Source organism: Centruroides vittatus, unplaced genomic scaffold, assembly GCF_030686945.1.
Source record: "Centruroides vittatus isolate TY-2023 unplaced genomic scaffold, ASM3068694v2 contig_824, whole genome shotgun sequence".
In the NCBI taxonomy this organism is placed as follows: domain Eukaryota; kingdom Metazoa; phylum Arthropoda; class Arachnida; order Scorpiones; family Buthidae; genus Centruroides; species Centruroides vittatus.
Window position 1 is genome coordinate 1,511,042 of NW_027122537.1, and position 27,554 is coordinate 1,538,595.

General features: G+C 28.0%; 1 protein-coding gene across 4 annotated transcripts in view; it reads left to right on the top strand.

The window, feature by feature from the left end:
- Positions 1 to 27,554, top strand: part of Klc (kinesin light chain) — an 82,117-nt gene that overhangs the window by 50,776 nt on the left and 3,787 nt on the right. The window contains exons 7-13 of one of the 4 annotated variants that reach the window (XM_067278863.1): positions 2,101 to 2,202; positions 4,745 to 4,918; positions 9,351 to 9,450; positions 12,708 to 12,825; positions 12,890 to 12,998; positions 14,844 to 15,011; positions 20,210 to 20,746. In XM_067278863.1, the coding sequence (XP_067134964.1) occupies positions 2,101 to 2,202; positions 4,745 to 4,918; positions 9,351 to 9,450; positions 12,708 to 12,825; positions 12,890 to 12,998; positions 14,844 to 15,011; positions 20,210 to 20,344 (906 nt within the window). In that variant the 3' untranslated portion in view covers positions 20,345 to 20,746. Of the gene's footprint in view, positions 1 to 2,100; positions 2,203 to 4,744; positions 4,919 to 9,350; positions 9,451 to 12,707; positions 12,826 to 12,889; positions 12,999 to 14,843; positions 15,012 to 20,209; positions 20,749 to 27,554 lie in introns of those variants that run through there. The other 3 variants (XM_067278864.1, XM_067278862.1, XM_067278865.1) reach the window with 3 other exon arrangements.

The window sequence follows — 27,554 nt, forward strand, 5'->3', positions numbered from 1 at the left end:
CCATTGTACTTGGACAGAATCCAATAGAGCATATGCTGCCAGGGCTGTATAAAAGGTTGTGACCTCTATATATAATAATTCTGTTCCTTCAATGTCACTTGAAGAAATCTTAAGATAGCACCATTGTAGAATAAGTTTGAGCAACTCTATTGTCCTTAATAGATACCTATATACCCCTGGAATGCTCATAGGACCAGTAGATCTTTATTGTTATGGAGGATCCTGTAGATGATGGGGTTCCTCTCATAAACAATTCTTCTACCTCTAGCTTTACTAATTTCCTTATAAATGTGCAGTTTTAAGAATCCCACTACTGTGTAGACTTCTCTAGATATATCACACATCCGTACTCTGTGCAGATTAGTACTTATTAATGAAGACCTTATACAGGTCTTAGTTTTGAAACATACTAGGCCTATAATCTGTATTTCTCGGATGGTGTTTCTTATCTTTGCTCATTGACATTGGGGTCCTTACCTATACTTTTGTTATTTTTTCTTATATAATAAGAATCTATATATATAAAAACGAATGTATGTCTGTCTGGCTGTGTGTTTGTCCTTCATGCATTACCACACCATTTATCCGACTGCCATGAAACTTCGGGAAGTTGTTCAATACATTCCCACGAAGGTTTCTGGCATATGTGAAGACCACCATTTCACCCCTTTCAAAAATATATTTATATATGGATTAAGGCTTTTATGTCCAACAGATTGCGCTAACTTCCGACGACATAAGTTTGCTTTTCTGTGAGAATGGACTAAAGCAGATCATTTTCTATCTGTCTATATAAATAAAATATAATGTTTGTTTGTTCTTACCAATTCCTTTGAAATTTTGACACCACGTTGCATTCGAATACGCACATGTTTTTATATAATATACATGTCGAAATTCCCCCCACTGGGGGGAGAGGAACAGGATTAAGGCTTACTGTGAAGAACTCGGCTTCTATTTATACTATTTTACATGCGGTTTTTTGCGTTTTTAATTGCGTTCTAATAGGGTACGTCAAGAGAATGTACACTAAGAAGGGATTTTTTGAAATTACCCCCACGGGGGAAGTGTTGTACATTTATAATAGATACATTTTGAGCCACAACAACGTGTGGCTGGGTCAGCTAGTACATAATAAAAACAGGAAAATATATACATCTATATTTATATATATATTTTTTCCTGTGTTCTTATTTTTATTTATATATCATTCCTGTATTTATTTTTTATTTATAATTTGTTTGGCATTCCATTTTTCTGTAATTTATGTTTTATCATTCGATTTAGTCTGTTACCCAAAAGAGATCATTAAAAATGACTGAAAGTTACTTTGTGAGTTTATTATGTTATAATAAAGTTCAGTTCAATAATTACAACAAAATTGACTATTAGTAAAATTACAATTATTCAAAATCCCAAAAATTTAACTTGATTAGGGAAAAGAACCTAGCAGATGAAAAATCTTCAATCAACACCAATAACCTACAATTCAACAGCTACATACTGACCAGGAGAAGTGAAGGCTGGCTTGTTGTGTCAATTTGACAGTATTCTTTTATATAGTGCTGATTCGCATACTGCACATACTTACAAGAAATAAGATTTAGCTTAATTTGTGTTTTTAACATTTAACAATTTAAGTAGAATATTAATTTTTTAGCCATGTTTAAACTCTAAATTAGTGGAATGCAATTCTATTTATTATTTAAATGTTACTATGAAATTATGCAAATTAAATTCTTGTTGGGAAGTGTTAAGAGAGCAGTCAAGATTTAACATAACTCAACTACTAAAATTCAAAATAACAAAATGAAAATAAATAATGTAACTAACTAAATATATCTTTAAATTTAAAATTTCTTCTTGCTGCAACATTAACTGTAGAGTAATTCTAAAAGTTGCCCATTAATGTAAAAAATATCAATAATATATGTAGATGTCATCAAAATCTTTTATGTGAATTGATAATATATAAATATATATACAATTGTTCATTAGCTCGAGAATTCATTTAATTGACACACTTTTTTTTTTTTGTTAATGAAAACTTTAAAACAATTCCTATATATTATATAACTTTCCTTTTATTCTATTATTCAGGTTGCTGCCACTTTAAATAATCTAGCTGTACTCTATGGAAAGAGAGGAAAATATAAAGAAGCTGAACCCCTTTGTAAACGTGCATTAGAAATTCGTGAAAAGGTTTGTGCTGTTTAAATAATTTTTAAAATAAAATTTCAAATTTAATCATTTTAAATATATTTGAAAGACATAGTTATTAGTTAATTTTCCATTTTGGGTCTAAGATAAATAGTTTTAAAATTTTTAAATAATTACTATCTATTTTTTATATTTACCTATTTAAATTTATTGATGATTTTTAATTTTATCGTGGTATACATTTATATTAAAATGTAAAGTTTTTAAATTTTTTTGCTTCAGAGTGTCCTAATGATACTTTGATTTATGCCTTTATAATAAGCATTTGTATTGAATCTATAGAATTTCCAAAAATCATCTTATCACAGACTATTTACCTTCAACAAATTTTTATTTTGTAAAATATTTTTTGAAAAAACAATAGTCTAGCTGCATAGACATCAAACATTTTTACATGTTTGCATTGGCATATTTTGTTAATTTGTGTTTAACATGTACAGGGTGTAGATAAAAACATTCAACCAGACTTTATCCTGCTTCTGCTATATTGGCTAAATACAAGTGCACAAGGGTATAGGTAATTGGTAGTGGACTGTTAGATGGCATTATTTCAATGCTTCCAACCGTTTTTCATGAGGACAAATCCTATCTTAGCTTCTATTAAAGATAGCAACACAATTTACAGTCAGTGTGTCAAAATTAGCACAATATTTTTTGTCTGTTTTAAAGTACTCAAAGGAAAGTAGACAGACGTTGTCCAAAAAAAAACAAAAGGGAGGACAATTTTGCATGGTCTTGAGCATGCAAAGCCATGTAAAGAAGCCTTACAAAGAATTTTTTCAAATAAGTGAAAGTTATAAAAATCAAAACTTCATAAGTTAATTGTTAATAATATCTATATATCATTTTTGGTATTTTATTGTTAACCAAATATTTTGGATTTTATCTACTTTATTTCCTTTATAGATGTACTGTACAAATAAATTATGAGTAACTAAAAAAATTGTAAAAAAAATAATTTTTATTTTAGTTAAAATGAAAATTGGAATTTACTAGCTATTTGCATCGTATTTAATCGTGAGATTCTTTTGACCATATTGTTTCTTGATGTAATTAAATAATTTAATATTATCTTAATAAAATTTTTGCTACTTTTTAATCAAAATTTTTATAAAGATATGCGAATGAATTTTTCTGCTCGTTTAAAATTTAAATTTTTTTTCTGATTTAAATAGTAGCCTTAAATGATAAATAAAAAGATCACTCATAATCTTAGATTTTTAATATTGCATTTTATTACAAAATTATTGATTTTGAATTGAACATTGGCCTCAGTTCTATCTGTTCTCACAGAGTTGAATGATTGCTATATTTTCAATATAAATAACTTAAATGTTTGTGCAAATGAATTTTATAAATCTTTACAAATTCCTAATCTATTGTGAGCAGATTAATTCATAACAAATAGCATAAATTTTGAAATTCAACATTCATTTGAGTTCTTACATTTCTAAAGTAGTATTTTCAAAAATTTGAAAGTTAGAAATATTATCATAAATTCAGATTGATTTTTATAGTGATGCAAAATATTGGATTGATCAAAAAGTTTGTTTATTTGTCAATGATGATGCAAATACTGCATTAATTCAAGAGAACCCACATTACTCTATCAGGGAAATTTCAAAAGTGATATATATTGCTTATGGATTGGATGTTGGTCAGTTACACAGCTTAGAATATATATCATGCTGTGATGTTTGGATACTATTTCAAGTGAGTGTGAGAAATCTGCTTGACAGACTGCCTGCTTTGATTATTGTGATTTCCTGCTGAAACAACCAGATGATTCCTTTTTGAAGCAGCTAATTACTGACAACAAAAAAATGGATTATTTATGATGGTGTGAAGTGGAGAAAGTCAAATGATGCCCCTGCAATGCAGTCAAGAGCTGGTTAATATCTGAAAAAGGTTGTGCAAAGCCATGTGATGGAATTAGCAGAGAATATCTATAAACTGCTAAGTCAAGATCAACCATTAATACAGAGTAGTACTGTTCCTAATTTGATAATCTGAATACAGTCATTAAAGAAAAATGGCCAACATTGCAAGAAGAATGTGGCTTTCTCCCATAGCAGTACTACATCATATGCATCTTTGACCATTTTGGAAAAGTTACTGGAATTTGGATGGGATGCCATTATTCCATATTCTACTGATCCTGCATCTTCAGATTACTTATTTCAATCCCTGTACAATAGTTTACAGGAGAAAGAAGTTCAATAATTTGTCTAAGTGTTGTATGTGAACTTTGCATGTGAAATAATGGATCTACTTGACAGATGGACTAAACTGATAGAAAACAAAGGTGCATATGTAATTTAATAAAATTATTTTTTAATTTTTAAAATTTGAGTGTTATTTTTATTTAAAATCAAACTTTTTGATCAACTCATTATAATACAAAAATATTTTAAAATTTTTATGGACTATTCTGTATCAACTAATTTATAAAGATAAAATTATATTATATAATTTTTTGTATATTAAAGTTTAAATTAATAAATTGACTGTTTTTTTAAATTAGGTTTTGGGTAAGAATCATCCTGATGTAGCTAAACAGCTTAATAATTTAGCATTACTTTGTCAAAATCAGGGAAAATATGAAGAAGTTGAACGTTATTATCAAAGAGCTTTAGAAATATATGAAAAAACACTTGGTCCTGATGATCCAAATGTTGCAAAAACAAAAAATAATTTGGTGAGTATGTAATTTATCATTGCAATAATTTAGGTTTCTTTTAAACTTTGGAAATACAGGTTTAAACTTATTCAAAAGATTTAAATTTTAGATATGTAATTTTTCACTGTAAATCATTTGAATTTCCTTCAAAAAGCAATATTTTATTCAAAACTTATTCAAATTGAAATAGGAAAATGAATAAAGATAAAAATTTAACAAGAATACCAACAACTGTTTTTAGTGCTGTAACATTTTATAGATGATTGTAAAGCTGATTTATTTTATTAAACTTACATTCATTAAATTTTTCAAGAAGAATCTTCTATGTATTTTAACTAAATAATCCTATATCTATAGGTATAGTATTTTGTTTAGCAAATACAATATCCAAAGTTAAAGCATACAATTTATTCAATTTTTTATTCTACATATGCATTTCGTATTGATGTGAACTCTCAACCCCTCTTCAATGTTATAAAATTTGTACGTTTTAAAGTTTTTAAATATCGATTTAAACCAAGATTATAAATGAAAAAATGTTAAATTTTATAAGATGTAATGTCCAACAATCCACACGAGATTAGGAAATAAATAAACTCATAAAACACCTGATTTGCATTTGTACATGAAATTGAATATCCACCTATGGTTGTTTCTTTATTAATACATACAAATTTTATAACACTGAAGAGGTGTTGAGAGTTCACGTCGATCCGAAATGCATATGTAGAATAAAGAATTGAATAAATTGTATGCTTTAACTTTGGATATTGTATTTGCTAAACAAAATACTATACCTTTAGATATAAGATTATTTAGTTAAAATACATAAGAATTATGGTTTTTCATTTTCCGGTCCTTTGCTTGTCCCAGGATTTTGAGAAAAAAGTGAATTGTTTCCCAAGATCTAATTAATTATTTTTAAGATATAAAATAAATCTTGAAATTGAATGATATAATTATTTTTCATTTTTTTTAAGTAATTTAACATGTTCTGCAACTTTCAAAATAATAATAATAACTTAAATCAAACTTCTAAAGGTAATTTTTGTTCTTTAAATAAAACATAATACAAAGTATTATTGTAAATTTTTATAAGATTTTAAAAAGCAAAGATGGTCAATACCCCAATCACTCAATCTGGTTCTTATTTTAGTAATGAAAAGTCCTGCTAGTGAGAATGCCCTTTTCCATTCAACTGAGGTGGGTGGAATTGTCTTTAATGCATTTAAAAGAAGAAAGATGTTGTGTTTTTTTCACCTGTAGCCTTGAGGATTTTTAGTTCGTTTTCAAGATACATTGCAGTACTTCTTTTGCTGTCTAATATTCTTGATTTGTCTACCTCAGCTGCTTTAATAGCAGCATTGAGCTTATATCCTGATAATTTGGCAGTTTGTTTGGCTTTAATAATCAGGTCTAGGAAGAAAAACTTCATACTTGCAGACTTTGTACTCATTTGTATTCTTGCCCAATTTGCACAATCTGGCATAATGCAGTTATTGAAGCTATTGAGCATGGTTAAATATTAAGACAGCATTAGCACAATACCTTGAATACTTATTCAAGATATTACAGGTTTTGAAAAGTCATGAATTTTCAGAGTCCTGCCACAAATATGCTACATACAGGGTGTGGTGCCAAAATCCGGACAAAATTCAATTTCAAATTTCCGCCATTCTGTACCACCGGTAGATGTCGTGTTTGGCATTCAAATAACTTAACATGTGTACTAAACCATTTTAACCACGAAACAGTCGCCATGTTAAAACCAAGTGCTGAGTATAACCGAAGAGCCACGATTATTGAAAGTGTTTGCGCTGGGCACTTGGCGACAGAAATTATTTGGTTCTTCGGGTACCCGAGATTGACTGTTTATGATGTCGTCGCAAAATACAATCAGTCGGAGAAGTTCAATGAAAGTTTTGCAACACCGGCAAGGAAAATTCACTCAAAGGAGAACCCCTGAAATCATTGGCAGAACCCCTGAAATCATTCAATGGCATTGTCAGAACCCCTGAAATCATTTAACGGGCTCAAGAGCTGATTTTTGAGGATCCAGGTCAGTCAATCCAAAAATTGTCGTTGGTCGTTGGTTGTTGGTTGTTGGTGTGAGCGAGAAAATATGTGTAGAATCGTTGAGGAGGACCTCTCGCTACAAGTCTTACACAATTAAAGTGAGACAGATGCTTTCTGAAGCTGCCAGGACAAAGCAAGTTGAACGCTGTAACCTGCTTTTGTGTTCCTTAAAAAACAATGCTGCTGGACAACTCAGTTTTTTTCTGACGAGAAAATTATTACTTTTGGTGTGAAAATCAATCAAAGGAATGACCGCTGGCTTGCCCACGACTCAGAAGATGTCCCCATTATTGCAAAAACGAAATTTCCGGCGAATGTTCCTGTGCTAGGTGTTGTGTCCAGTGAGGATGATGTCATGCCACCGTATTTCTTTTTTGAACAAAGGGGAAAATGTCACAAAAGAAGTTTATTTGCATGCTCTGTCAAATGTAGTGAAGCCATGGATGGAAACTGTGTCATCTGGAAAGCCATATGTTTTCCAGCAGGATGGTGCACCCGCCCACACAAGTCATTTGGTGCAAACGTCGACATGTTTTGGTCAAAAGAATTCTGGCCTCCCAACAGCCCAGATTTAAATCCCTTGGATTTAAATCTGGGCTGTTGGAGGCCAGAATGTTGGGACTTGCATATGGAATGTAGTTGAAAGGGTCACAAACAAGACCAGACATGCAAACATCGCATGGTTGAGAGCCGCTATTGATGCGGCATTTACCAATATCGACCGTGAGACATTAAAGTGCGCATGTGCACGATTCAGACCGAGAATAGAGGCGGTCATTCAAGCAGGAGGGGGCTATATTGAATAAATGTATTCTGTATGATGTTGCAAACAATGTGATTAAAAAAATTTGTAAACCTTTTCATTTTTTTTAATAAAAAATATGTTTGAAAAAAATGTGTAATTTGTCCAGATTTTGATGCCGCACCCTGTATTATTAACAATCTATGACATACCATAATGAAGAAAAATTTAAAAAATGAATAAGCAGGCTTAAAATTAATAAAACTGTCAAAATACAAATATATTCTGACAGTTTGAGTTAATTATACTTTATATTTGCAAAATTTCTTCAACCTTAATGCAAAATAAGAAAAAAGTGAACTTTTACAAAATTTGTGGGATTTCCTGGGATGAGAAGAGTTTTCTGGGGTTAAAAAACACCTGGGATCCCATTAGAGAAACCCTAGTAAGAATACAGCAAACCTATAATCCAAAAAAGAATAATTTATTTAAGCATTTATTGGTTGTCAAATATTTATATGATAAACTGCCCTTGGATCAATTTCAAACAGTACTGTTAATAGATTCTTTTAATGTTGAAAATATTTGAATGCAGTCAAGTCAAACTCTTATATTTTTGCTTAGCTATTTCTAAATGGTCTCCTTGTCATGATAAAGTGGTAATAAATATTTATTTTCACAATATATCATATTTTTCAAACAGGTTTGTCTCTTATTAGTCTTTTCACAGCAGTTTCAGAGTTGAGGAATCACCATGGGCCAGCCATTTATCTGGATATTAAATTTTTGCTAAAAACCACTGATGGTTAATGTCACATCACTTATTCTTGGCCTGTATTTATTGTACAGCATCCTTATTAATAAGTCCTTTCTGATTATGTGCTAGAGGGAGAAATAACTCATAAAGAAATGGTAGTTTTTCTGATTATCTCAGGACATTTATTTACAATTCCAAGTTGTTGTGAAATGGCAGAAAAATAGCAGGAACTGTAGGTAAAGATTTGGTTGAAAATATATTACCTGAGTGAGCAGGATTAATATTGTATAGTTATAGAGGCATTCTGACAGATAATTTGATCAATGCAGCAAGCATTGCATTTTCTGGTATTCAGTTTAGAATGCACATCATCATAATTTTTCTTTCCATAGAAGAAAAAAAAATGCTGTCTCAATAAAGAGGTCAGTTTATTGTAGGTATAGAATGTTTTTTGAACCTTCCTAACTCATCTTTAGATAAAACATTTAAACTCAATTAAACTTAAAGCTTTTTCAAATACCAGTATAAATTAATAAATTAAAGTTCTTGAACAGATTTTTATTAGTAAACTGTTGATGTATTTAAATGAAATTTTAAGTTTTCCTTATAATAAACTTTTCTATAAACTTTTTTTTTTTTTATCTGAAAATGTTTTGTTCTCATATTCATTGTATTTGATTAACATAATTAAAAAATTAATTACTATACATTTTTTTTAACTATAGAAGTCCATTAAATTTTTTTCTGGATTATTTTATAAATCTTACAAGTCAAGTGTGTAATAGACTAAATTTTTCCAAAAGATTTAAAATTTTTGTTTTCTGATGTTTTTGCCTCTAAACTTTAAATTCATTCAGTTCATTATTTTATTACAGGCTTCTGCATATTTAAAACAAGGAAAATACAAAGAAGCTGAAATTTTATACAAACAAGTTTTGACTCGTGCTCATGAACGAGAGTTTGGTAGTATTGATGGTAAATAACAACATATTTATTAAGTAAAATTGTTAAGCTTATTTAGCATATTTATTATTTAATTTAAAGTAAATGATATTTTGGATACAGTGTAATCAGGACTATTTGAATTATTTGATTTGTGACTAGTATTTGACTGAATTTACATTTTATGTTACTTCTGATTTTATATTAATGAAATCTAATTTAGATTTACTTTTATTTTTTTAATTTCAATAATTTTAAAAATTATCTTTTTATTTGAAGTCAAATTTAATTACTTTGAATAAAATCTTTTGGTAATTTTATCTTAAATATTGTGAATAATCATAAAATTGTTTAATTGGAATAAATTTTATTCATAATCACTAATCAGAAAAATAAATAACAAGATATGCTGAAAAATGAACTTAAGATATCCTTAATCAGATTCAAAGAAATATTACACACTGTAGCATAATAAGTGAAAGTATTGCCAATTGTAACAGAGGTGTTATACTTATAAACATTGTAATACAATACTGTTTTATAATGATTATTTCTCTTCAATCTCCTTCCAGCTTTATTTGAAAATTGTCTGAGAATTGAATAGTTAGAAATCCTACATGTTTTTCAATAAGAAGTAATTATAAGGGACCTTCAAATGAAAGTGAAAATCAGGTTATAAAACTAATGTTTTTATTCAAAAGAAATCTCCATGAGCATTGATACATATATTCCAATGTTTAACAAGCTAGCAAATAGTCCTTGATCTGGGCTAGCTGCTGGAGAACCAAGTTCACATTGCTTCTTGAACCTTGTCATCTGATACAAATTGACATCCCTTGAGATACTCTAATAACCATCTAGGAACAGTTAAGAACCTGATGCAGAGCCCAGAAGTGTGATAATAAAACAACGAAAACGTTTGTTTTTGTTGTTTTATTATCACATCTGGCTCAGAGTAGCATCATTCCCTTGATACTTTTTAAGAGATCCAAAAATGAAGTTGCAGGGACTAAAATTGGCAATATAAGCAGAGTGTCTTAACCCTTTCCGTCCAAAATGGTATGATGTCTGTGAAGGAGTGGACGATAAGCAGTCATGTATTGTCATACCACAAAACCATACCAGATGAGACTGCCATGGTGCTTAGACTTCATAGCACAGTGCAATTTCTCCAAGGTTTACAGTTATCTGACAATGTTGTGGTTTTGCCATGAGATAACATTCCAGGAGTAAAGGACCCCAGTAATTGAAAAAAAAGGGTGAACATAATTTCTACACTGATGACCTGCTCTATTTTCTGTGACCATGGAGACAACACATTGCACCATTTTGGATGGGAAGTGTTAAGACATTCTGCCTACAGCCTCATCTTTAGTCCCTGTGACTTCCACATTTTTGGGACTCTTCAAAAAAATCTCAAGGGAAATTGATTTACATTGGACAGTGAGGTTTAATTTAAGAAGCAGTGAAAACCTGGTTCTCCCAGGATTCTTCAAAGATGTTATTTGTCAGCTTGTTGGAATAAATGTCTCAATGTTCATGGAGACTTCTTTTGAATAAATACATTTATTATTGTTTTATAACTTGATTTTCACTTTCATTTGAACATTCCTTATAAATCAGTTTTCTGATACTTACAAAACATAAATTATTGAATCAGCTTGTACTTTCTAGGATTTGTTGTTTATCAATTCCCAAACATTTGCCAAATAAAGCTGAAAAGAGGAATGAGAAGAGAGATGATTATTATTATAAAATTGCATTACAATGTTTACTAGTATTATGTTTGTTTAATCAGCAGTATTTTCACTTATTTCTTTGGCTCTAATTTACACAGACTATTTTTTCTTCTACACAAAATAATCTCATACACAGCAACAAATATATTTTTTAATAGAAATTATGTAACATTCCACTTGTCCTAATCCCAAAGAATTGCTATACAACTGCTTCATTTTAAAAAATTTTATATTCTTCAAACTTTTTGAAAGGAGTTTTAAAATGTTAAAAAAAATTTTTGATGGTTATTTCTGATCTATTTCAGTTAATAATTTCATTTCTTGAGATATAATTTATTATTTGTGATGTATAATTTTTACAAAAATTAAGTGAGTGAAATGTTTTTTGAAAAGTGGAGAAATTAACTTTTTTTTTTTCCTTGTAATGTCTAAAAAAAGATGTTAGGTATATGTATTACAAGAGTACCAACAAAATATACTTTTAACTGTGCTGTCAATGTATTTAAGTTTTATTGTTTTGTTTATTATGAGCTAATTTTGTTAACTCCTGGCTCTTCTGTTGGATTTTATTTTGAAATTTTTCTCATGTCAAGTATGTTCTGAATGATCTTAATTTCCTTATATAATCCAAATCTTATTTTTAAAGATTTCATTTGTAATTTTAGTTATGGTGGTTCTGGTCTTAATTTTAGTTTGGTTGAATTAGTCTTTGTTATGAATTTATTGAATTGAATTGTTAGTAATAATTTTAGGTTTGTATTTATATAAGGATATGTATGTACAGTACATACATGTGTACACCTATCATGCACATTATACTGGTTTTTTAAATTATGGCTAACTGAATGCCATGGAATATTCATGGCCACTTTGCTGTCTTTAGTCAGTGTAAAAGTTTAATTCATATGGTAATAATGTACTTCAAAATTATACATGTTTAGAAGAAACATTGCTATTAGTGCTCAAATGGCATAATAATTAATATATCAATACTTAACCAGTTTTTGGAAGTTGAAGATTCAAATCCCATTACAAATCAATTTTTTCTCTAGATGTTACTAAAATTATTAAAGTTTTAAGCATGAATATTCCCCAAAACAACCTAAAGTTTTGAAAATTATTGATTAAAAAGTTTGAATTTAATTAAGATTTATATCATAAAATTCTTCTATTTTATAATCATTTATCATATTAAAATAATTATTATGTAGTGGGTCAAGAAAGTTTACTTGAGAGAATAGACTTGATGCAAAGTACTTCAAGTGTTAGTTGTCAAGTCTGTAGCAAATACTGTTTAATCTTAGTGTTTCTTGTGTTAATAGCAAGATAGTAATAAGCAAAGTTGGTCCAGAGTATTGCTAAGTGTATTGCTTGCAAGTAAACTTTACATTTGACCACCTGGTATTTATATTTCATTGTATTGAAAACATCAAAAAAAAAAATAATTGTTTAAAATTATAAAAACTGTTTGAATTCTGAAAATTTTAAAAATTTATTTGTAAATTATAGTTATCAGGTATAATGAAATATCTTCATAATTTTTAACTTTAGGTGAAAACAAACCAATATGGCAAGTAGCAGAAGAAAGAGAAGAAAATAAAAACAAACATAAAGAAAATGCTCCTTATGGTGAATATGGTGGATGGCATAAAGCTGCTAAAGTTGATAGGTAATTTAAATATTTGAGTTAAAAGTAAAACAGTTTTAAGAGATAATATAAAATTTTTATATAGTCCCACAGTAGCAACTACTTTGAAGAATCTTGGTGCATTATATAGGAGACAAGGAAAATATGAAGCAGCTGAAACATTAGAAGATTGTGCTTTAAGAGCAAGAAGAGAAGTAAGATTTATTTTAATTGATTTCCATTCAGTTAAAATATTCTATTGACATTAACTTAACATAACCACAGTAAAAAAAAAAAAAAACACAGTTTTTTGTAAATAAATATTTTAAGTTTGCATGTTGGCACACACATTTATGTTTCTTCTCACTTTGCCTATCCCATCACTATGGCTGTACTAAACCAAACTTTTGATAATATTGGGCTTGATATCAAGGTTCATTCAATATATAAATACTGAAAAATCTCTCTCAATATTCTAGTTAAATACTTAAACTGATAAAATATTGATTTTTATTGGCAATGTTGAATATCAGTATTTGTGTCAATAATTCTATATTTGCATATGATTACATAATTCTGGATATCTTCTATTTTTGAAGTTAAGACAATGAAGAAAATATATACATTTTCAAGTCTATTTTTTATCCATTTTTCACCAACCACAGAAGTAACAGTTACAATAACATGAAGAAAAGTTTTAATATAAAATACCTATATGAAGTTATTTCCATTATGTATGTATTTACCCTTCAAGATACATCCCTTCTAAGTCTATGTATCACTTTACACAGTCATACAGTTTCTGTATTCTACTGTAGAACTCTGCAACTGGAACAGATTTAGTTCTTTTGTCACATTACCTGGATGTCAGAAAAATCAAGTTGAAATAACACCCCTTTAACTGGTACTTTAGGGAATAGAAAGTAATCAGCAGGAGCCACGTCTGGCAAATAAGGAGAAGGGTCATTTGCAGAGAACAGCAAATGAAATCTTGAGTTTTGGCAAGAAACTGCTTGACTTCAATCAATGTGTGAAAAAAATTTTTCACAAAACTTCCTTTTCTTCAAATCTTCTGTAACAATCTTCTGCACAATGTCCTTGCTGATATCCACTACTATTGCTATGTTGCTATCATTCTTTGTGACAAGTGAAAATTTGCAATCAGCAGTTGTCAAATACTGTCACTTACATCTTCATTTTGACATTCACTAGGACAACCACTTATAGGGACATTTTAGTGTCTTCTTTGTCTGTCATGAAACTTTGCTGCCATCAGAAAATGTTGGATTGTGATAGTGCTTCATCAACAGAGGCTGCAATTATCAGTTCAACTGTTTGTGTCACAGTTTCACCAGCTTTACAGCAGAACTTTATTGCCACTTGTTGCTCTGTACTTGAATCTATGATAAGAACTCCTCTTTCAGTCACATCCAACTATGCATGGCACAAATGACTTCACTGATCTTTGCAAAACTGTGCATATAACAAGTCAAGACATGCATGTAACAAAATTTATTGTTGGCCAATAGCTGGTGTAGCCAGTACACTAAAAATGTTGGTCCTAAAACTTAGTAGATGTACTATGTATGTATGTATATATATATATTGTTTATAAAAGCCAAAAAGTTCTATATTGATTTGATTTTTCTTAATATTTAAATGATATTTCATCATTTTTTAATATTATTTTTAATACTATGTTCATATATTTTTTTTCTGGGGTGTTTCTATTAGTTATGTTAACTAATACAATTAATACATAAATTTTAATTACCAGAAAAATTATTAATCATATAGTTAAATTTATGAAGCACCACATAAAATTAAGAATGTAATTGAAATATAGTTTGAAATTCAAGTATTCTTCAAATAATGTATGAATGTCTTGAATGGATTTTCATAAGTTCATTCAGATTACTAATAGTATTAACATCTTATTTCTATTAGTATCTATAATTTGTGTTTATAATAATTCATTATTAATTTTTAAAATATTTAAATATTGGAACATTAGTTTTAAATTTTAGAATTTTGCAACTAAATTTTAATATACATTTTAGGCTCTTGAAGGTGTTAGGCAAGTGAAAGCAAACCAATATCTAGGAACAGAACTGACTGCTATTCAAAGGGAAAAAAGACATCCTACATCAAAAGAAAGTAGTCGCAGAGGTTCTCGTGAATCTTTAGATAGTGTTTGTTATGAAAGAAATATGGATGTTAGTGATGATGTAAGTAAAACAAAATTTTTTAAAGGTAAATTTCATTATAATTTTTTATTACATTTTTTTAACTTATCAAAAGTTGAAATTTAAATACTATATTGTGGGGGATATGTCTAGGACAGAGAACAGCTTACATGTTAATCATGTGTGTCCAATGTAATTTGTTAAAGTTTAATAATTTATATATAGGTAAATGTCAGGTTTTCCTGCAAAAAAAAAAAAAAATGCTTTTTGATGACAAAATTGTGCACTGTTGAAAACTGTTGTTGCCAACAGTCTTTGAATAGTTACAGCATTATAATAGTTGTGTTTGCAACAAACTTTTAATTATATTTACTGGAATGTTTAAAATGTGATTTTTATTATAAAAAGAAAAACATAAATAGTAAAATAAATTAAAAAAAGGAACTTGTGGATGAAATGAGAGCTAGCAACATGTCTATCAGTTATAGATGATTAACAAATCATCAGCTTTGACTGCTGCTGCTGCTGTTACATTATCATTTAAGTTTTTTTAAATTTATCATCATCTGGAAATGAATCTACATGATTATTGCTTGATAAAAATTTTATTATCTAACTCAAAGTAATATTTACTTCATGATACAAAGGAAAAGTTCAAGTTAGCTTAACAGAAAAGCTTTTATTAACAATTAAGATTAAATTTTGCATATACATTATAGTTACAGTAATCTACTATTAAGTGATTTCTTATTGATTACAAGAATAAAAACTCCTTAATTGAAACGTTTAAAAAAGACATTTTAAAATTTAATGTGTTTTTTTTCCTTTAAGTTTAAAACAAGATATCTGACATTATAGTATTTGATTGATTACAAGCATAAAACACTATGGTTTGGAAAAAGAAGAAAAGTCACTTTTTTAAATTGTAAATCCATCATTGAACTAATGAATAAATTCAAATACTAACAATACTAAAATTGAAAGAATTTTTCAAAAATTTAATAATTGTTTTTATTGTGAAAAAGTTACTAAAATAAAAAGTGTAAATTTTTTGATTATTTTCAAGTATGATTTTGTTTTATTTTCAATGTAGATTAGATCATTAACATTGCACTTAAATTATGTGACTGATCAGTGACTAAGATAGTTTTTGAAGAATTTTTTTTTTTTTCAGAAATATAATTTTACAAATTACAAATTTGATTTTAAATAATAATAATTTGAAATGGAAAAAAATATTTTAAATGCAAACTATAAAGTTATAATTTTGTAAGAAGTAATTTTTTTAAAATTTTGTAATATTTGCTATAGAATGATTTTAAGTCTGTCAATATAGGTCAGAATTATGTTGCTATTAAGATTATTGGTTATGATATTGACAAAGTATACATATTCAATTTGAAACTATATTTATACATATAAAAGGTAATACAAAGCAGTTATTGAATTTAAACAAAAATCAATGGTGCAGTATTTTATGGAATAAAAACATTTGGAAACAATTGAAAGTGATAATTTTTTAAAGAATTTAAAAACACAAAAGGCAGATCTATAGTTTGGTTATTAAGATAATTTTTTTTCTTTTTGTATAATTTTATATACAAGATTCTTGATATAATGAAAAATTTTGTTGATTCTGCTATTGTTTGTATTTAATGAACTCTCTATTGTGAGTTGTTTAGGTCAGTTCTTTGAGTTCACTGTACTATTATATACTTAACACTGATAAGACAAGTAACTTTTAAAAATTTTTTAATTTTTATAAAGTATACATTCTTTAAATTAACTTCCAAAAAGCTAACATTTTAGGTATTTTGAGTATTCAAATTATTTAGATATCCATAATTGAATCATCTCAAGTACTAGAAGTCAAATCAGTTATCTTGGTAAACAAATACCTTCATCATTCCAGTGCTAATCTGGGGGTTTTTTTACTCACTATAGTATCTTAACTTCTAAATTGTAATTTACAGAAAATATCATATTTACCGCATATAAGACGAGGTTTTTATTCATTTATAACAGTTTCAAATTCCTAGGTCATCCTATATGTGCAAACAAAAATTCTTTGCATTTTTTGCAAATAATTTTTGTGAACCATTTATTTGCCTTTTTTTACCGAGGTCTTGTATTTAAAAACATGAATATTTTATCTGGGTTGTTTGAATTGTTCTTGTATATTGTCAGGAGTAAAGATGAATAGCAATAAGAAAAGCAAAGCTTTTAAATTGAATTCCAGATTGAAATGCCAGAACCACACAGGAGCCCGATTTAAGTTTTAATTCATTTCCATGTGAAAACAGATAATTATTCAGAAATCAGAATTTGGAGAAACTCGTAAGTGTAATCGATGAAGAGTGGATTCAACTGTTAAGAATTGGCAAGATTGTCCAGCTTTACATGAACAAATTATGTTGTTGATTTACAAGATTTTTCCTTAAAGTTTAAAATGCCAGTAATTTTTTTGGACAATGTGTGCATTTACGTTTATTTGATATTTCACTTGTGGTTAAACAAAATAAAATTAGAATTATATTAATAAATCTAATTTTCTTTATTTTGATCTTTAGTCATACCTTGTCCTATATGCAAGGTTGTCTTATATGCGAGTAAATATGGTATATATTGTGCACTGTCTTCATTATTTTCAAATAAGAAAAATTACATATACAAAATAAACTGGTTTAGCCCATACCTTTCTTTGTTCATTTATGAATTTTGAATTTTTTGAATATTGGTTCCAAAAGATATTTATTCAGTTAATACAGGTAATGTCTGAATAGACAATGCCCCCATAAAAGACACTTAAATAAAAGCAAAAAACAAAAATAAACATGGCAATGTGCAAAAAAAGCAGAAACATGTATAAAACAAAGTAAAGTCGTTGAAAACAAAAAAAAAATTATATCAGTAAAAAGTTATTTTACTGATAAAATTTACAGTTATGTTTAAAAATGCTTTAAAACATCAGAAATTTCCCAAAAGTACTGATAGCTTAAATTTAAGATCCCAAAACCTATTGTATTTTTGTGAATTTTATTTTTGTATACATTTCCTGATTGGTGCTTTATGAAAATTATATATAGAATAATGAAGACTTATATTTTAAGGTAACCTGAATTAATTTATTCTTGTATCAGATTTTTTTTATGGATATTGAAATTTGAAAAGTATAAAATTTAATTTTTAGAATTTTTTAAGAGGATTTTATCCTCCTTTCCTTATCTTTTATCATTATGTAAAATTTATGAATTCTGTTTTTGATATTTGATACTTAAGATATTTGATTAATAAATTATTTTTTAATGCAGGATATTTTAATTGAAAAAATTTTTGAGTAACAGAAATATCAAAAACATTGAAATTAATATATGAGGCTGAATCAATAGTTAGTAGCACTCTTATAGAAAAATAATGTAGTGTACAAGATTGAGATTAATAATAATGAAAGGGTATAGAATAATTCAGTATATACCAATAGTAAGCCATGCCACACAACATTTGCATTCAGTACATAGTTTACAAAATGTTGTTGGCCATCTCACTGTACCAGACTCAAACAGCAAGCTGTTGTTTGATTTTTGACAACTGAAACCATTAGACCTAATGAGATTCATTGCAGGATGTATGCACAATATGGAGAATCATGCACATTGCTACAAAATGCACAGGTTTAAAAGTCTATGTGGCTCAATATCTATTTGCTCAGCCTTTCTTGAACTTTGAAATCCACTTGCAAGCTTTTTTTCAGAGACATATGACTCTCTGTATTGTCCATACATCCTGCAATGGATCTCACTAACCTATAAATGTAATGCCTCTGGCTATCAAAAATGGAGGTTACTGTTTAACTCTGGTGCAGTTTGATATTGGCAACATGATTTTTTGAACCACACAATGAATGCAAATGTCCCCTAGCAGCTGTGAGTATTGGTACATGCTGCATTACTGTATACTTTTTCAATATTATTAGTCTCAATCTTGTAATCTACATTATTTCTTAAACAGTGTTAGTAATTTTATTATTGAATTTGCCTTGGCTTATATCTTGTATATTACTATTACATCAGATATGTAATAATAATGTTGATTATTTAGTTTCCTCAGTTTTTTATGCAATTGAGTAAAGTTGTAATGATGCATAAAATATGTATATATTTTTTATTTTTTTTAAGACTAAGCATGTTCTGAGTTCTTCTACTCAGAACATGTTTTTCCATAGATATTACCTGAATCAATTTTCTATTTGATAGACAATTAGTTGCATCAGAATTGTTTTTTTTTCGCAAAGTGTTTTATTAAGGTAGATACAATCAAGTTATTTAACTTGGGTGTATCTACTTTAATAAAAATATACAAATCAGAAGACAAACCCAGAAAATTACAGTTCATTTCCAATAATTTATTGTAATAAAAGACTGCATTTTGCATGCTTGTCAAGTAAATTTTGCAAATCTTGCAGTAGAATTTGAGGTATTATTTTCTGTTTACTAGATTGTTGGTTTTAATCTCAGATTGAAATACGAAATCTGCGCATGTCTTTAGATTTTAATACAAATTAGTTATTTGTAGAAGAATACTATAAATATGGAAGTGTGCTGCTGATCTTATCTAAGTTAAAATAGATAAATAAATAAAACTGTAAATAAGATTGCCATAGTCCATAATTGTCTGGCTTGAACTTCCACTGAAAACGCAACAAAATATAATCACAGAACTTTTTAGTTTATTTTTTTTTTTTAGAGTAAAATATATACTTAATTTCTTCATATATTAAATAGAAAAATTTTATTATTATATTGATTAATTAAAATTTCATTATATTGTATTGTAAATTACATCTACTTTTTGTTAAAATGGTATATAAATTTGAAAGTTTTATTAGATCTCTCTATTTCTTCAAAGTATTATTATACATTTTTATTGTTTTTCAAAAACTCAACTTTTATTTTGAAATATCTACAATAAAGTTACAAACTCTACAATAATGTCTATTATACACAAGTTTGAGAAATTTTGTTTAAAAAATTCTATTAAACTTATAATTTCATAAAAATTTCTTCCTGTAATAACATAAAATATAAAGTTTGGTAAGTTATGAAACATGGTAAAAAAATTTCATGTTAAATAAATTTTAATTTTCATAAAATTATATCTTAATCCATATATTCATAAATATCTGAAGATCTGCAATTAAAAATTTATACAAGTATTGTTCTTCAATATTTGTTTTCATGCAGCCCACATCTGCCATAGCAATTACACAGAGAACTGAAAACAGTGGTCATCAGACAGATACTGAACAAGCAGGAAATCAAGCACAAGGGACAGGTCTTAAATCTAAGTTGTTTCATGCGTTTGGATTTCATTCATAATAGGATCTATTCAATGACGTTAATTCTCTAATATTTTGTTTTAGAAGCACTTTTGTTGAAATTTGTTGTTGCTTCTTTATGTACTTGATATAGTTTTCAAATGAACCAAAGAACCACCAACATATGTCAACTCTTAAAAAATATTTAATTTATCCTTATTTTTTGTGATGGATAAACTGTGATATTAATGTCACAATAGTGTGATACCTAAAGCAGGCTTTATTTGTAACTTTTCTTATTTCAGTATATATTTATATTTTGAATATTGCAAGTGTTCTAAATTTTATGGAGTGCAAATACAGTATATATTGTACTTAACAGCTTATACCATCACATAAATTTGTAAAAATGAAATTATGACAGTATTTCAAATGAAAACTATGCTTTCTAAAAATTATATTGATGTATCTTATCTTTTTTTATTTTCATTATTATTATTTTTTTGTTTAATATTTTATATGTTGGAATGTATTATATATATTGTTTCTTTCTTTCAAAAGAATGATCTGATTTATTATTATTATTATTATTAGTATATAATTTTTATTTAAATGTCAATGTTTAATGTTTTTGTTACTTTTATCTTAACTTGATTGTATGAAATTTTTCTTTTTATGTATATATGTATTTGATGTATTGCACAAAAATATGCATTTCTTTTTTTTGTTTTGTTTTAATTTTGTTTTGTCATTAATTTTTTTTAATACTTCTCTTTCTGTTGTAAAATGATATATCAATAGCAAATAAATTATTTACACCTTATAGAATAAACATGACTGTTATTTTGAATTATAAATTAATTGCAAAATTAATATTTCATTTAAAATTAATAAATATCAAATTGATTATTATATCTAACGGCTTTTTGTAGTCATTAGATATAGTAACCAATTTGATATTTATAGTATAAAAGTTATTTAAAATTGACAAATATAAACTAAGCTAGATGTAATAGAATAATCAAATAAAGACAAACTACATCATCTCATTGTATAAAACCAGTTAATAATATCTACAGACTTGCTCATGTACTGTACCTCTGTGCTGTTATCTATAAGTAAGTTATCAAACTTTTTAAGTTGTTCAAGAGTAACAAAATGAACTTTTTCACAATTTTAAGAAATGTTTCTCTGAATTATTAGCATTCAGTTTTTCTTTATAGTTTTCATTCATTCATTTTGTTACTTTCATAGCTATGTTAATAGTGTTTAATAACAGTAATTATACTTACTTTTCATTTAGAATAATACTGAAATTTATTGTTCATCTCATATCAATATACAAACAGAATTCAGTTATTTTGAAATGTGGTTTATGAAGTCTTTTAATATTATGTATTATTTATTATAAATTTCATAAATCCTTTTTTTATTTTGATCTAAGATATATCTGAAATATAACTAGAAAATTTGATTATGAAGTTATAAAAATTACACAGACAAAATGAGAAATACTTTTAGATTTAGGAAAATTAGCTATAATGTATTTTTTTGAATCATCATCTGCAGCTTGTCTCATTTCACATTGGATAGAGTTGCTGTGTTTAATGAGTTTCCTCCACTGTATTCAATATGCAGTCATATCTTTCTACAATCCTTTTCCTTCATGTCCATTTCAACTTTATCCATTCACCTCATCCTTGGTCTTTACTACTTTTCTCCAATCTCTGCTATTCATGAATTGCCTTCCAAAATGACTTTAATCTCTTCTTGTGACATGCCATATCACAATAGAATGTCTGGAGTAATTCAGAAATGTGCCAAGTTGCTATTTAATCATTATAATCATTGCTTAAAGCTTATTTTACAATTTGTTACATTTAGAGTTAACTGCCAGCAGGAGAAACAAAAAAGTTTAGGTTAATCACAACGATAAAACATGTAAATGAGGTAGGTGATGAATGTAATGCAACTGTGTTAGATTAGTATAAATGAATGGAAATGGAGGAGGAAATAAATTCTAGTGACACTAGGCAGATTGATCTGTTGATTCTTAAAGGGTAATTTTTATTAGCATTTGTTTTATCTAATGCTGTGGTTCTCAATCTTTATGAAGTTGGGGAACACTAAACTTTGACATTTTTTTCTGCAGAACACTTACATCAGCTTTAAAGCAGTGGTGGCAAACCTTTTTGAAATCAAGCGCACTTGGTCTAGTAGGCAACAATGACATTGGCATTTGCTGATTACATTCCCATACAAAAATTATTTTACATTGTATTGATTTTTCTTTTGCAACAATTTTTAATTGTATATTTGATTTTTTCTCGGAACACTTGAAATGGCTTCATGGAGCACCCGTGTTCAGTGGACCACGGATTGAGAACCACAGCTCTAATGTACCATTATTTTATATATATACTGTATATTTCTGCAGATAAGATGAGGTATAAATTTTCGTCAAAGTTTTATAGTTTTAGCATATATCTGTCCTATAAGACAACCCCCAAACTATCAATGGCCTATGAATTTAGTTTATATCAGTGATCATCATCTGGATAATAATACTGTATAGCGTATACGGAATTATGTCCTATTTGTAATTTTTCAAATGAACAAATTTTATTTTTTACCTTGCTATTGTTGCAAACATTTGCACTTATTCGAGCATTCAGGTAATGACCTTGACTATTCACGAAAACGTCATATGGGTTATTCTATTTTGTGGACATGCCCTACTATCTACTAGTAAATAATTATGGTTTGTCCATTTTTTATAATGGTTTTAATTTATATAAATTTCAATCTAATTTTTTTGTATCTATCCTATAAGACGACCCTGAATTTTGGGGGCCTTTTTTTATGATTCAACTATCGTCTTATCTGCGGAAATATATGGTATACATTTCTTGTTGAATATTAACCATTGTTTAATAACTAATATGCCAATAATTCTTAATCTAACCAACCATTTTTATGTTTAGTTTTTCACTCTTATTTATTAAAAATTATTTAATATTTTTCTTTTATATAAGAAAATACAATAAAACATAGTAGCTGTTATTGCTCTATGGTTATTAACCTATATAGTGGTCAGATTGCCTCTCTAATGGTCCCTGAAATAAAGTTTAGTTCCAGGAAGTTAACAGAGTTGTATGGAAACTAAACTTTACAAAGGTAAAAAAATTTCTTCATTGTACTTAGGGATATTTTGAAACAGAACTTTTATTGATGAAAATTTCTAGTTGTGTTATCACTGCCAACTTAAGGAAGGAAGCAGTTCAATTGACATTTGAAGTCCTTATACAATATTGATGGCAATAGTGGTACCAAAATTGCATGCAGATCTGATACAATATATAAGTTGCTATGTAACATGAAAGATAAGATAGATCAAAGCAGAGTCCCAGGAGTGTACAGTATACCGGTAAGGGATGATAGATTCTGAAGGGAGTTAGTGTATATTGGCTCAACTAAACAATCAATACAAAAAAGGATACGTGAGCATGAATATGATATTAAAAACAACAGACATACCACCGCCTTGTCCACATACACCACTGACCCGGAAATGCATGTGGACCTACAGAACACCAAGTTAATTAGGCAGACCTATCAAATAGACCATATTTGTAGCCTGGAGGCTTTAGAAATACATAAAGCCAGCCTGACCGGAAAGTGTATTAATTTTAAAGACTGCAATACAATATTGCATGCGTGGAAGTACCTTTAAGAAAAATTTGGGCAAAGTTAGCCTATACAGTGGAACCTCGGTATACAACCTTAATCAGTTCCTGATGTTTGGACTTATACCGAATAGGACGTATACCAAACCAACCTTTCCCATAAGAAGTAATGTAAAAATGATTAATCCATTCTCGTGTAAAAAAAAACTCCTCTTGATATGGTATATTAACCCCTTTCACAACATTAGCAGATTTAATAATGTCTTTATTTTTCATGATTGTCGATATTGTTGTTCTCAGAATACAGTATGCAAACAGTTGAATCTCAAACACGCATGCCACCTTCATATTTCTCAACAATCTTTTTTTCAGTTTCATTGTGATTCTAGTCATTCATTTTTTTAGTTTTCTATTGGTTTTCATTTGCCTTTTTGCAATTCATGATTAATAAAAAGTTTTACTTACAAATTAAAATCAGAAGAAATTTAACAAAGTTATAGATCATGGCATCGCGAACGTCTAGTCTGGTCTAGTACACCGATAGTGCTACTTGTTCATAGACGATGCGTATAATTGAATTAAGTTGTATACCGAGCAAAATTTGTTTCATTCAAACAGGGTGTATTCTGAATTGGACTTATTTTAAAGCAGATGTATACCGAGGTTCCAATGTATTAATTCACTCTGTACATCTTAAAAAGGTATGTGTGACAGGGTCATACATTTACAAGTTTTAGTCATTCTACCGTTTGAATTTGACTTACGTTACGTGTAATTCAAAATTTAAAAATAGTTTTTTTTAATATCATTCCAATTTGGAATTTGTTGAAAAACCCGATGCAGGCCTTGGTGAAGGCCAGAAATGTTCGTTTTCATTAATATTTGTTACTGGTAGTTAAAGGTTTTGTTTTATGTTAAGGAATGATACATACTAAACAAATTTTATACATATATATTATGATATCTATGGAGTTAGATTCAAAAGCAATGTTTTATCCATATTTGATGTTTACCACATATTAAATCTGATTTTCAGATATTTCATAACACTTCAATTTTTCAGTCACTTTTCAGAATTTTATCAGTCATTACCAAACAGTACACATACAATAAACTCTTTGTTAGCATTGTTATAAGTAATCAAACAAAATGAAAATACTTATTAGCTGAGGAGACAATGTTCTAAATGGACATTAATACAATGATATACATCAAAACCAAACAAGAAAAAATTGTTTATTTCTTTAGGTCTAACTACATTATTAAGCAGTCTTTAATGAAAGTATTTTTAATTTTAATTTAAAATACTTTTATTGTGAGAGAACTTGAACTTAACTAAAAGTAATTCAGTTTAAGACTAAATTTGTTATAATGCAAGTAGAAATGTGTAAGACCAATCAGTTTAATACATAAAACTGAATTTCTATAACTAGAAGTTTTACTTATTAATAAATTTCTAGCAATATCATAAGTTTAAAGTAAATGAAATGCAAAGGAAGAATTTATTAGGGAATTATTTTAATCCTTTGGTAGCAGCAATGGATCTTGGACTCCACAGCACCTATTATTCAATTTGTTTTATATTTAAAATTTTGTAAAAATTCTGAAAAAATTTCTGCCTTATTAACTTTTCAACCCAAATGACTTGCAGTTAGCATTTTTTTTTCACTGCACAAATACTTCTTGAGAAAAAAATATGCTGGAACCTGAGAGACCTCCATACAACCATCAGTTTAGGCAATTTTTTTCATAAAAGCATGACTAGCAATGATAGTCACAACATTGCAGCCAATATTTATTTGTATACGTCTTAACACTTAAAATTTTCACTTCTTAAATTTCAATTTTACTATATTTACTTATTTACATATTTTATTCCATGTTAACAATTAATAATTTAGGGAAATTTGACAAAATCAATCTGGCTTGGAATAGGACCAAAACCACAATTGCTGCAGACTGTACACTCATCATTACTGATTACTCTACCTAGGCTTTCCAGACAAGGATGTTTGCAAATCTTCCAAACACACAACTATGATTCAGATTTTTAAGCAGAAGTAGAATGAGAGTTTCTTAATGTCTTACCACACAAGGGAGAAATGTTGCTGCTGCTATTTTACCAATGTTTGATCCACAGAATGCCAGAATATCATGGTATTAAAAAATGGAAAACCTGAAAATATTGTTAGGGGAGTCTAAGGACAAATAAATTCTATAGAATGATATCAATGAAGATAAGCATGGTATTTTTAAAATAATAATCACGGCATCATGGTATGGCATGGGAAGCATGTAATCTGTCATATTGTTTGCTCAACAGATCTTGGAGAATAGAGAGAAGGTAGAAAATTTTTCCAGTTTCCATTTTTACCTTTTTAATTAATCAAGGTAAAAATGTCAAGAGTCCTGGAACTGGATGTTTTCCTTGATAAGTACAGGTGTCCACTAAACTTAGTTTCACTGTGTCATTATTTTATATAATTATTAGGATTAAAAGACCATTAAAGAGTGGTGAGGAAACTTTTTATATATGTTATGTATAGGACATTATATAAATTTACTGATCAATTAAGCTTATCTTTATTAAAGAATGGCTTGCACGTGGAGTTAGAAATGCTTAAGTATGATTTCAAATGTTTTTAAAAAGCAAGCTGTATTATTAAAGTTCAAATAATTTTTTAAATACATTTAAAAGCTTCTTTTTCATAAGTTAAAATTTTTATATAAAGTATTGTATATTTCAGTTTTTCTATCAGTTTTTTCTTTTAAATATATTGACAAATTTGTATTTTAAAAAAATTATTGATTATATAATTATAATTTTTGAAATTAATTTTTAATTAGATTTTTAAGTAAATTAATTTTTATCCTTTAAGATTTTATTGAAAATAAGAAAGATATATAATAAGCATTCAATTTTACTATTAATCATCATATATTTTAATAAAAGTTGAGTGAAAATGTTTGTTATAATGAACTAATTAAAAGTTTTTCATAATAAAATTTTAGCAGAGAAAGTCGTGAATAGTATGTTAATTAGTTGTTTTAATTGGCATTTACATAAAATAATCCAAGATTTGTGATTTTCAGGACAAAATCTAGAATTGTAAAAGTCTCATAACATTTGCTTGTAAATTTTCGAAGAAAGCAAATTTTATACATTTTCAGTATTATATTTTAAGAAGTAAAAATACTTTGAAGGAGGAAAATATTCCAAAAATAAAGTTTTACAATATATTTTAAGCTTAAGACTTTTGAACAGTGGCACCTGCAGACTATTAAAAAAGGGAGGCATCATACATTGTGCAAGAAGCTTCAAGCTATGATTCAACATGAAATCAGTGCTCCCACAAGGTGACACTGGTTGCAGTCTGGGCTAACTTGGCCTTGAAAATGAGAAACATTGTTTTTAAGGCCAAGTTTCAGTCAACATACCAAAGTTACATGAGACAATGGACAAATATCATTCATTAGTTCTTTTATTTGCAGAATGGGCTAGAAGTCATGAATTTTCTGTTTGTTGATAATGGAATTTGGAATCCTTTTCCTAATTCCCAGGGACAAAAGGGGACACATGCTCTC